Below are 11,945 nucleotides of genomic sequence, written 5' to 3' on the forward strand. Positions count from 1 at the left end.
TTGACTATTGCAAATTCATATTCACTTTCAAAATCAGATGAGCTATCTGAATACTTATCAGAATTCTCCATAACCAACTAGCCGTAAAACAAATTAAACACGTAAAAAAGTTTGTTTAAAAAACATACTAATATGACATTGTGATGTATAAAGCCACAACAAGATACATGAATATCTTCACAAATATGTACAACACATAATCATGAGTAACATAACAAATTAATAGATCTAAAAACTATATCATAAAGGTAAAGCACACACAAGCATTTACACGTAAGAGCATCTCATCAAAGGATAATATTCAAATTTTCCGTCACATGTTTAATGCATCTCATAACAAAATATTGTCCAAAATTAACATGACTAACCAATTAAAAACACAACCACATCTAGCATATAGAAGAGTATCTTAGCAAGAGATAATGTCCAAAATATCATAAAAGATACAGACTTTATAAAACAAGTCCCTAGATATTTATCTACAAAATCACAACTACCATGCTATTTACTAAGGCGTTGCACCCATGCTCTGCGAAGATCCTCATCATATGCCATAAATGCCTCTCTAGTTTTGTCATCCTTCAATTCGTCAGTAGCTCGAAAAATTAGCTCTTTGTTTGACTCAATCTTCATTAATTCTTTTACACAAGCAGTAATGGAATATGAATCTCTATGTGCAGCCCTTTCTTCTTGTTGTGCCATTCGTGCTTCCTTGCAATTATGATACTCAATCATCCCTTCTATCCTTGCTTTAGATGAAGAATCATACTCCCAAATAGAATATGAAAGATCAGATATCCCTGACCTCTGTCGATCTCGTTTAGAAAGGTGTGTAGCCTGTGCTTGCTCTGAAGGGTGAGATGGTGGTTCTGCTTCATCAGCCTCATCATTTATATCAACGTCAATATTAGGAGAGCTTGGATCTTGATTAGTAGGATTAGGAGCACGAGAATGATTGTATTCATCCTCATCCACAGCTGCAAATGGAAGTAATCGACTCACAGACTGATCTCCATGAATTGGATTTGCTCTAGGCCCACAAGCACTTGAGTCACCACCAAAAATGATATCTAGTTGTTCATACAATGGAAAGGAAGTTCTTCGATAATGTTTAGCATTATCATGAGTCTATAGAAAACAAACTATAAATCAATTAGTTTCACATTCAACAACATAAAAATTAATTAATCTAAGAATCATTAAAAGAAGACCTGAATATAAAGCTCCCAAACATCATCATCCACAACTATGCATCCCGTACTCGAATCCCACCTAAAGCCACTCTGGTTGAGCATGTCTTTAAATAACCTATGTGTTTTCTTTAGAGCTGAGAATCGATTTTTGAGTTGAACCTTATCATATTGCATTTTGCTCCTACTATTGAACTCCATGACTATTTTGTTCCACCCCATAAAATTAAACCCTCCACCAGACTTCTTTCCATACATCATGTGATCTAACATCACATCGACAAAAATCTTATCTGTGTTAAGTTCCCAATGAGCTCTATTCTTGTCCACGGGCTCATTTTGAGTTGAAGAAGTCCCTTCATAATCAAATTAAAACATAGATAATAATCAGATAAACAACTATACATTATGTGTAGCTAATGAAAATTATAAAGATAATGAGATAATGCATTACTCACTTGATTGTGTAGTTTTTTGAGTTCTTTTTTCGAGAGTTCCCTTTTGGGGAGTTCTTTTGCTGCTTTTTCGAAACATTTTTTCCAAAATTCTGCACAACTCAAAATATAAAGTGAATAGCAGATTATGTGATGCAAGACCAAATCAAATGTTAAAGATCAACATATAACAACATTACAACATGCCATATGAAATCCATGTGCAACATATCATCTAACTTTCAATGGTGGGATAAGCTTGACAATTGTGCCAAGCTACAAGTTCTTAACTTATATCACTTTCCTTTATATGTGGGTGCATCCAAACATCCCCCCAGGCAGGACTTGGCTTTATATATATATATATAGGTTTATATTTGGTACAATCGATTGTACCTACAATCCAGTTTGAATCTCACCATGCGAGTCGGTTTGACACAATCTAACCTTATAGATGATAGATGTGTTCAACATGCTCGATTTAGTAGGAATCAACTTCATGTTTTTCGATGAAAAAAATATGTTTTATGAGTCAAAAAATTGATGCTGTCATAGCCATTGATTTTTGGATCACCGGAAAAACGTTTATATAGGTTGGACTCCGGCAATCCAAAAGTCAGCTCCCACTAAACAAAAATTGTAGATTATATATATGGTGCCAGATGTGAGAAAAAAAACAAAGGGGTTCTGCCCAAGGTTGTAAGTATTGTATCGTTATCCATATCGGTCGGGCCCAAAGTAACACCATGTCATTTCGTATCATAAATTTTTAATAAAAAAATCTAAAAAAATAACAAAATTCTAAAAAATCATAACACATGAAACAATGATGAATTGCATAAAATACAACCATAAAATCACATTTATGCCACTATGAACTACATAAGACATCATCAAACATCAACTAATATATAATCATAAATAATATTGCATGCATATCTCACAAGAATAATGCCACAAGACTCATACTTCCATATTATATAAAAAAACATAAAATAACCAAGTTTATGAAATATGATTCAAAAAAAAATAATATGTATCATACCGTATTGTATCATACAATGCGGTACGATACAAGGGGTGTATCATACGATACACCCGACACAGGCACGATACACATCCGTATCGAGATACAAGTGTGTATCGTATCGTTTCGCCCCAAAGTAACGATATGTATTATACGATACTTACAACACTTGTTCTGGCCCATTTGTTAGGTCATTTGCACATACAAACAACTATAGCAATGTTTGGGAAGGAACTCTGACCGAAGTCTATGTTTGTTTAATTGTTATGTTTTGAGTTTTGACCACCATAAAATGCATTAATACTCACGCCCTTCTCTGTCCATCCCTGATCTCTCTTCCCAACAGTTCAACTCCACACTTCACTCTCTTTTCTATGGAGCATTTCATCAAAGGTTGGTTCGCCCTCTCTCTCTCTCTCTCGAGTCTTGGCATGGTTAATTTTGGAAGATAGGGTTCAGACCCACAATAATTTAAAGAAGTTGGGTTTTTAGTTTCCAAGTTGGTGCGTGCTTTGTCAAGTTGCTGAAGAAACAACGTTTCATTTATTTTGGTCATGCCCAATCTTTGTGGAACTTTTTAATAGGACGTAGAGACATCCGAAAGTGATTGTTAAGGAGGAGTCTTTTGCGCTAGATCTGATCCTGGGCTCAGTACATATTAGACGAAGCAAAAGATGGAGGATGATCTGGAGGATGTGGTTGCTTACAACATGGTGGTTTGTATGGATGGCGCACAACAATGCAATTTTTCGTCAAATTTCGGTTGTCCTTAATAAACTAGTGCATAAAATCTTGGTTGATGTATATGCGATTCTGCGTATGCATCTTAGAGATCTCCCCTTCCCACTGATAGACGTTCACCCATCTATGGTGCCTTCTTGTCCAGCAGATCCTGCTTGAGCTTGGATATGATGTTGGTTTCAGTCTGTCTCTAGTTATTTACTTTAGCTTTCCTATTTCCTATTTTTGTTTTCGTGCTTGTTTCAGTTCATGGGTTTAACATTTTGTTGATCTTCATGAGTGGTAATGTTGAATATCTTCTCTCTCTCTCTCTCTCTCTCTCTCTCTCTCTCTCTCTCTCTCTCTCTCTCTGCATTTAAGTGTGCTCATTAAGATTTCTATATTTCACCGTATAAATTTATGTTGGAAACTGAAAGTGCATGAAGAGTTCCTATGGATGTGGATCATCAATGTGCCCTTTCCCCTACTTGGTCTATGTAGTTTTTGAAAATGTCATCCAACCCCAAAGGCAAGCTGCAGAGGCAAAGGATGGGATCAATCAACTCTTTGGGAAGGAGTAGCTTTGGTATTGACATGGTAATTCCTTTTTCTCTTTCCCTATTATTTCCCCCTTTCATTTTCTCTGGATTTGTATATGTGGTTAGAGCACAGGAAGTGTTTTGGATGTACACATTTGTCCTAGAAAAGTGAGATAAGTTTGGATTCTCTATAGATTATCCATACATGCCCTGGATTTCTGGATAAGTGGGTGCATCCAAGCACACATTCTAAGGCATCTCTGTTAAATGGACATGCTCTGCTGTAGTGTTTGAATGCCATAAGAAGCATTAACAATGGTTATGTGGTAGAGAAGAATGATGATATGCTTTTTTCAGCTTCAAGTTGACTTTTGTTTATGTGCTTGTTTGGGTTGCAATTAGTTATAGATGAACCCGACACATCTTGCGATACAGGCAACTTAAAGAATATCTAACACATTTGGTGTGTTAAGGAAAGAAACAAAAAGAAATATGTGTTAAGGAAGTTCAAGATTGACAACAAGAATGCATATATGGGTGATTGCATGGTCGTTGCAAACGAATGTGTCCTACTATAGTATGACTTTTTGGTTTGTGTTGATTTAGTTTCTGAATTCTGAAAGAAAGATCTGACAAGGAGATCATTTACTTCATTTAGTTTCATCACAGTTGTAAAATTCAATTTTGAGCCAGTACAGAGCAAGATTATCTCACAGAGGTCATGGGTTTGAATACCATTGGAGGGCTATCTGTCTGCTTGGCTACTAGATAATAATAAGCACCTGAGAAATGCTAAAATTACTATGTTGATTTGAAGCTTTTCCTTTTCTTTCGTACAGGCGAGTAGATTCAGGGCCTTCGATTTTATTTGCAGCAACTCGGACAACATCATAGGAATTTACAGTTTCCTCAATTTAAAATGGTAGTGGGAGAAAGTTTGATAGTTTCAGTAGATTGATGTTAATAGTTCTATAACTTTTTTTCTTTGCTTCTGTTAGTCTTGAGTGAACACACAGGCAAAAGGAGCAGACTAAACATTCCCACACAATGGCTAAGACAAGGGACGACCTGCACTAGGGTGCTTGAGGCCAAACTGCCAAGGACCAAAGAACTAATGGACCACAGATTAACCTACATGAAGCTACTCACTTACAGTAAGGCACAAGAAAGGGTATAAGGGCATACAAGCCCACTTTATTCACTATAACCCCGCAGCTTCCCTGTTGCCTCTCAAGGGTCGGGTGGGTTCTGTATAAAGGCCCTGTGTATACCAATTACCAAGGAGTTTAGTACAATTGTCCCCTGGCCAATACAAGTGGCATCCTAGCCCATGTAACCCACAATCCTTGCACAACATGCTGCAATGCGCAAGGGTCATTGACTCATTCCCAATGTTGCCTACAAAGAACATGATCCGCCTGCACCAGTTTACACAACACTCTCAGTCCATGCATGCACATCCCTTCCAGAGCATGTGCAGCCTGTGCGGGCCAGCCTAATGTGCAGCTTGCCAAGCTTATGCAATCCAACACCTTATGCTGCACACCAAGTGCTCATCATGCCTGGCCTGGTGCCTAAAGCTGCCCCACTTCAAGTCACCTTGTGATTGGATCTACCCCTATGGCTGTTAATAGTTAATACACACGGGCAGCTATTTTTTTGCTCATTGTGCCTAGATGCAAAGGGTCATGTTCGTTGTGCTTATACTTTTGTCAAAAGCATCTAATTCCTAATGATTAGTCATTGTTCAGAACTATAGGATATTTTCATTTATAGTCTCTCTCTCTCTCTCTCTCTCAAGCTATGCTTGTTTCGCCTTTCTTCATTCATGAACTTCCAGTATGGGTTGCTGATCGAGGATGGCAGCAGGTCCCATCTACTTGGCAAAGCTCCTTCCACGTTGTTCGCTCTAGATCTCAGTTGAGTCATGCCAGGCCGGGGGATTGGTGGTGTGCTGCTTGTTTTTCTCTGAACTTCCACAAACGTTGTGATTGTCATAAGTCCGGCTCATCTTTTCTCTCTCGTCGTCATCCAGTCTGAAAGTGAAGGCGATCTAACCCCTCACATTCCCATTCGTCGGGGTAGAATCTAGTCATTAAAGACTAATCTGGGTTGGAGCGTCACCCTGCAAGTCAGAATCATGAACGGCCTCCCCGAAAATTATCCTTCTCATCGTGGGTGCATATTGGCAATCTTCATAACCCGGCGAATTCATTCCATGCTGTCAAGAATGGGTCTATTTGGGTCCCGGTCCGGCCGCAACACTTTGGGCTTTCTTTTCTGTCATTTGCTCTGGCTATGTTAGCCGCATCTCCAGCGTATGATGGCATCTCCCATCCGTCGCAAGTTCTGCTAGGGGTGAGCCCCGAAAAATCTTGCTCTTCCATCAATGTTTACTCTCTTAGAGATTTGCCGCTCACTATTTATAATGCATGGAGCTTGACGTCTGATTCTTTTTGCGCTAATTTTCGTGGCGGACTGACGGCGCGGTTGGGTAGGCATGCTCGTGGGAAGCAGAGAAAATTTTTGTCATCCTCACCATCGCAAGTTCTGTCAAGGGTGGGCCCACAAAAAATTTACCATGATAGCAATGTTTTCCTTACTGGAGTTCAGTCGCTAATTATTTCTCAAGCTCGGGGCTTGGTGTCTACTTCTGTTTGTACCACTTCCCGTTAAAGCTTGGAGGCGCGGTTGGGCATGCTTGTGCGTGATGGACAAAGAACGAATTTGCAATCGTCCCTTATTATTTTTCCCTCCAAACGCTCTGACTATTTGGTTATCAATCTTATTGCGTTTAATGCTAGAACCAACCTGACAATCAGATACATGGTGCTTGGCTCCTCGGTTTTGCGTCCTCTTCCTGTATCGCATTATGTCTCTAAGGTTTTTTCATCAGCCAAATCTTTTGGTCTTCCGCAAATCGGGGTCTCATCCGGTAGTCCAGCGCGGGGTCAGGGTAGCCACCTGTTTATGCCTTTGCTTCAGCAGCGTCCTAGTCCACAGCCCTGGGTGTCACGGTTGTCGATGCAACTAAGTTGTTGGATATCTCACTCTCTTCTTCGCAACTGCAAGCTATAGTTGTTGATATGGATTCTACGATTTCAGTTATCTCTGCTATTATTGGGGACTCTCTCTGCCACTCCGGTGGAACAGACTGCGAGCAGTTGGGCATTTTTTATGGTCATTTGAGGTTGTCTGTCAGTGCTGAGGGTGTTCGGCAAATCATGCATGGCCAGCGAAGAAGGAGGCCTTTGTCAATTATTTCGGCTACCGATGCTAGGTCCCCAAGAAGGTCGTCTCGGTGCCACCAACCCCGGGTTTTCCCAGATTTTGTTTCATGAAGATTGTTTGTTGGAATGTTAGGGGCTTAAATTGTCTCACGAAATGCTTGTTTCTGGCTGATTGGGTTAGAGAGAAAAAGCCCAACCTACTTGCTTTATGTGAAACTAAAATGGAGGTCATCTCGCTCGTGGTCGCCTCTAGCATCTGGCAGGGAGTTGACTATTTCTTTAAGCCTGTGGTCAATCATGTAGGAGGTATCCTTATCTTGAGAAAGCAGTTTTTAAATTTATCTCAGCTGGATGTGGGTCTTTTCTCCCTATCTGTTGCTTTCAATTTGCAGGCAGTTGGTAGAAGGGTAATGGTTTCTGTTGTTTATGGCCCTAATCTCGCCGCCATAAGGCCCGCATTTTGGGATAATTTGGATAGGGTTGTCGTTTCCACCGGAGATTGTCACCTTCTTATGGGGGATTTCAATTGTTTGCTATCTATTCATGATTCTAATAACCTCGTTATTCATAATCCCTCTATGCGAGGTTTCCAAAACTTTGTTCATCGACGTTTCCTCTACCCTATTCCTTTAACCGGGGAGCGCTTCTCTTGGTCGAATAGGCGGTCTTGTCCGTGTTGTAGGGTCCTTGATAGGGACTTTGTCACCCCTAATTTATTGGACCTCATTCCCAACGTTAAGTGCGTGTTGTTTGCTCCCTCTATCTCTGATCATGGGCAGATCATCACTCATTAGGGGGATGGCTTTCAACCCACCAGGAGCTTTGCGTTTGAAGAATGGTGGTTTCAGGAGTCAGATTTTCTCTGGTTTACTGCTAATTCTTAGAACAAACCTGTTGATGAGCATTGGGCGGCGCTCTGGGTTCAAAATAAGCTTTTTCGTCTAGCTAAGGATATCAAAGTTTGGCTTCATAGTCGTAATGTGGAGAAATTTCAGCAAATGGCCGCATGGGATCAGGAGATTTCTACGTTGTATCAGTCTATGTCTTCTCCTGACTCTCTTTCTGATTTGCAACTTCTCAGTCTCCAGGCCAGGTCCTTAGAATTAACTATGCTCTTGAAAAGCTGGAGGGTCAAAGAGGAAATTCGTTGAAAGCAGAGGTCTAGGGTAAAATGGCTTGCGGCTGGTGATGGCAACACTAAATTTTTTCACTCATATGCTTCTCATCGTCATAGGAGGAAGGTCATTCCTTCTATCTCCATTGGGGGTGTTTCCTATCTCAATCAACACATTAATCCGGCAGTCTTGCTATATTTTAAGGATTTATATTCTGCTTCATTAACTGCGGAGGGTGTCTTTGGTAATGTCCATCAGCCTGAGCAAGCCAGATCTATGCAAAGGAGGTTCTCTGACGATGAGATCTTTAGGGTCATTAAGGATCTGTCGGGTTGGAAAGCGCCTGGCATTGACGGGTTTCATGTAGACTTTTTTAGAATCTTTTGGGACTGTGTTAAATCAGACGTGGTGAGCATGTTTGATGAGTTCTATCATAACTCAAAATTGCCTTATCATTTTCATGTTGCTAATATTTCGCTTATTCCGAAAGAGGATGTGGCCACTGATATTTCACGATTCCGCCCAATCTCAGTTATGAGTGCTCTCTATCGGATGTTTGCCAAGGTTTTGGCAAATAGGCTAAAATCGGTAGCTAACCAAATTTTTTCAGACTCTTAGTTCGACTTTATCCGTAATAAGAGGGTTCAACACTCGTTCATCATGGCATCCGAGGTTGTTCATTCCTTGCAGCATAGCGGTCAACCTTACTTTATCTTTAAATTAGACTTTTATAAAGCTTTTGACTCTGTGCATTGGCCATTCTTATTTCAAATGTTAGCAAATTTTGGTATTGCTCATCGTTTTTCTGGTTGGGTGTGGGAGCTAGTCTCAAATGCCCAGACCATGTTAAATATCAATGGTGTTAGAGGAGACCGGTTCAAGCTGGGGCGGGGTTTGCGGCAAGGGTGCCCCCTCTCGCCTTTGTTGTTCAATGTTGTTGTTGAGGGTCATGTGGTCTTGCTTAAGCGGGCTGTGGTATCGTGTTTCATTGATCCTTTGCAGGTTTCAGACTTCCCGGGTCATATTCTTACTTATGCTTATGATATGATCATTTTTTGGCGTGCAAATATTCATCAGATGCTTAGGTTCAAGCTTATCATTCAGTTCTTTCTCTCTCTATCTGAGCTTTCTCTAAATGAGACCAAATGCTCTATTACCATGTTCAATGTTCATGCCAATATGCTTGTAGCTGGAAAGAGAATTTTTAATTGCACTATTTCTGACATGCCTATTATGTACTTGGGCTTGCCGTTACAAGTGAAGCACCTCTCTTCTGTTGCTTGGGTTCCGACACTTCAAAAAGTGAAGCGTAAATTGCTTTCGTGGCAGTTGTCTTATCTCTCCATCGTCGACCGTCTAACCTTAGTCAGACATAGTTCTTTCAACTATTCCAGAATTTTTCATGTCTATGTTTGTGATGCCTGTGGGAGTAGAGAAGCAGCTGACGCGGTTGCTGGCAGGTTTTCTATGGTCTGGGTGTCAACTCAAGGGTAAGCGTCACTTGATTGGTTGGTGTTCGATGGTCTTACCTCGGCGTATGGCTGGTTTAGGCATTCCTGCGCCCAGACTGCGGAGCATTGTTCTTGTCGCCAAGCAATGTTGGTTGGCCCACCAACCAGATAACCCTTGTTCTCGTTTGCTTCTTGCTAAATATGGGGCTCCTGCTCTTATCCCAATTCGTCTGGGAACCTAGGGTTTGGCGCTCTCGCACTTGCGTAAATAGTGGTTGAGGGCTTTAGCCTGCTTTAGAGACCATTTTAAGGACTTTAGAAATTTTGATCAGTGGTTGCAGTGGGCGCTGACGCCAAGCGGAGCGTTCCTCATCAAAAAAGTCTATAGATCGTTGCTCCCCCCGGGGGCTGATTGGTTGCCCGAGGATGTGCTTTGGGCGAAGGGTCCTTCTCCCCGTTCTCGAGTCCCGGCATGGTTAATTTTGCACGATAGGATCCAAACCCACAATAATTTAAAGAAGTGGGGCATTCAGCTCCCGAGTTGGTGCGTGCTTTGTCAAGCTACAGAAGAATCTATGTTTCACTTGTTCTGATCTTGCCCAATATTTGTGGAACTCTTTAGCAGGACCTGGAGGCATCCAGAAGTGTTTGTTAAGGAGGAGTCTTTTGCGCTAGATTTGATCTTGGGCCCGGTTTGTATTAGGCGCAGCACGAGGTGGGGGTTCATCTGGCAAACGTGGTTGCTTACTTCTTGGTGGTTTGTTTGGATGGCACGAAACGATGCTTATTTTCGTCAAATTCCGGTTAACATTTAAAACCTGGTGCATAAAATCTTGGTAGATGTTTATGTGATCTTGCGTATGCATCTTAGTGATCTTCCGCTCTCTCCTGCCTACCTCTCTTTTGCCGCCATCTGGGTAAGCGGCTCCAGCGTTAGCCCGTTTGATCTGTCTGATGTTCTTTTTCTCTTTTGCTTTCTTTATTTGTTTTGACTTTGCTCTTGTTCAGTTCATGGGTTCAACATTTTGTTGATCTTCATGAGTGGTAATGTTGAATTTCTTTCGTCTCTCTCTCTCTCTCTCTCTCTCTCTCTCTCTCTCTCTCTCTCTCTCTCTCTCTCTCTCTCTCTCTCTCTCTCTCACACACACACACACACACACACATATCCCGTGCATTGCACGGGTTTTGTATATATGCCAAAAGTTACACTAGAACCCACTTGTAATCTTGACAAGCTATGGGATCAATTCACACATAGTAGGGAAAAAGGTCCTACATAGCATAGGATTTCTGAACATATCAAACTAAAGCAGGAGAATGAACACATACATACTGACCATCATGCAGATACAGGAAATGTTCTACAAAAGAAATAGGCCGCTAAAGGTGAACATGATCAAAGATTTATCTACAAAAGAAAGGGGGCCCTTGAGATATGCAGATATTATTCTATCAACCAACATGATAATAATTTTCCTGCAACCACAACGATCCATGGAAAAGGGACTCCCCTGGATCTGTTCTATGCGCCGATTTCACCAAACGGAAATGATAAAAATAAGAGCAAATTTTCTCCCACAAAAGTCATCCAAACAGGATAAAAGTAGAAAATCGACGGATCGGAAGCTGATAACAAAAAAGAGGCCCCTGGATTTGTACAAAAGGCGATCTCATTGCAGTAAACCATTCAAAACGAAAAGAGGAGACGCAATTTCCGTAGATTAAGTGAGCCGGTGCAAACGAGATCTAGAGTTCACCATTTCTTTGCAGATAGAGAGAAAGAGAGAGCAACCGGACCGCCCAAGTGAGGACAATCTGACGGTCCAAAATCTCTGAGAGAGAGAGAGAGAGAGCTCATACCTGAGGGCCCTCGCCGGAACCCGCCGAGAGAGGGAGGGAAGAGGGGGACGGAGGGAGAGCGGGCAGGGCTAGGGCCACCTCAAAACCAGGTTTTGTCTGGAGAAAAGAGGGGAAATTTTAAACCCGGTTTTAAGACAAACCGGGTTTACATTAACCCGGTTTTTATCTAAAAAAGAAGGAAAATTTCAAACCGGTTTAAGACAAATCGGGTTTTCATTACCCCGGTTTTGGTGTCGTCCAAAGTTCCAACTCCAAGCACCACAAAACCGGGTTAGATGACTAAACCCCAGTTTACATGCTAAACCAGGTTTAAAACCCGGTTTAGCATGTCATCCAAACGTACCTTTAGTTTTTTTTCTTGTAAAAATCTTTTTTGGCT

The 11,945-nt window shown here is 41.2% G+C and overlaps 1 protein-coding gene across 1 annotated transcript; it reads right to left on the reverse strand.

Moving 5' to 3' along the window:
* Positions 1 to 287: 287 nt before the first annotated feature.
* Positions 288 to 11,627, reverse strand: LOC149847710 (uncharacterized). The gene is made up of 4 exons (XM_090009339.1): positions 11,567 to 11,627; positions 1,649 to 1,737; positions 1,212 to 1,546; positions 288 to 1,128 (listed from the first exon to the last, which is right to left on the reverse strand). Exons 2-4 carry the CDS (start codon positions 1,722 to 1,724, stop codon positions 502 to 504), a joined length of 1,038 nt encoding a protein of 345 aa, XP_089865465.1. The 5' UTR covers positions 1,725 to 1,737; positions 11,567 to 11,627; the 3' UTR covers positions 288 to 501.
* Between the last annotated feature and the right edge of the window lie 318 nt (positions 11,628 to 11,945).

The sequence above is a fragment of the Nuphar pumila genome, chromosome 1 (genome assembly GCF_984573655.1).
Source record: "Nuphar pumila chromosome 1, dmNupPumi1.hap1.1, whole genome shotgun sequence".
NCBI lineage: Eukaryota > Viridiplantae > Streptophyta > Magnoliopsida > Nymphaeales > Nymphaeaceae > Nuphar > Nuphar pumila.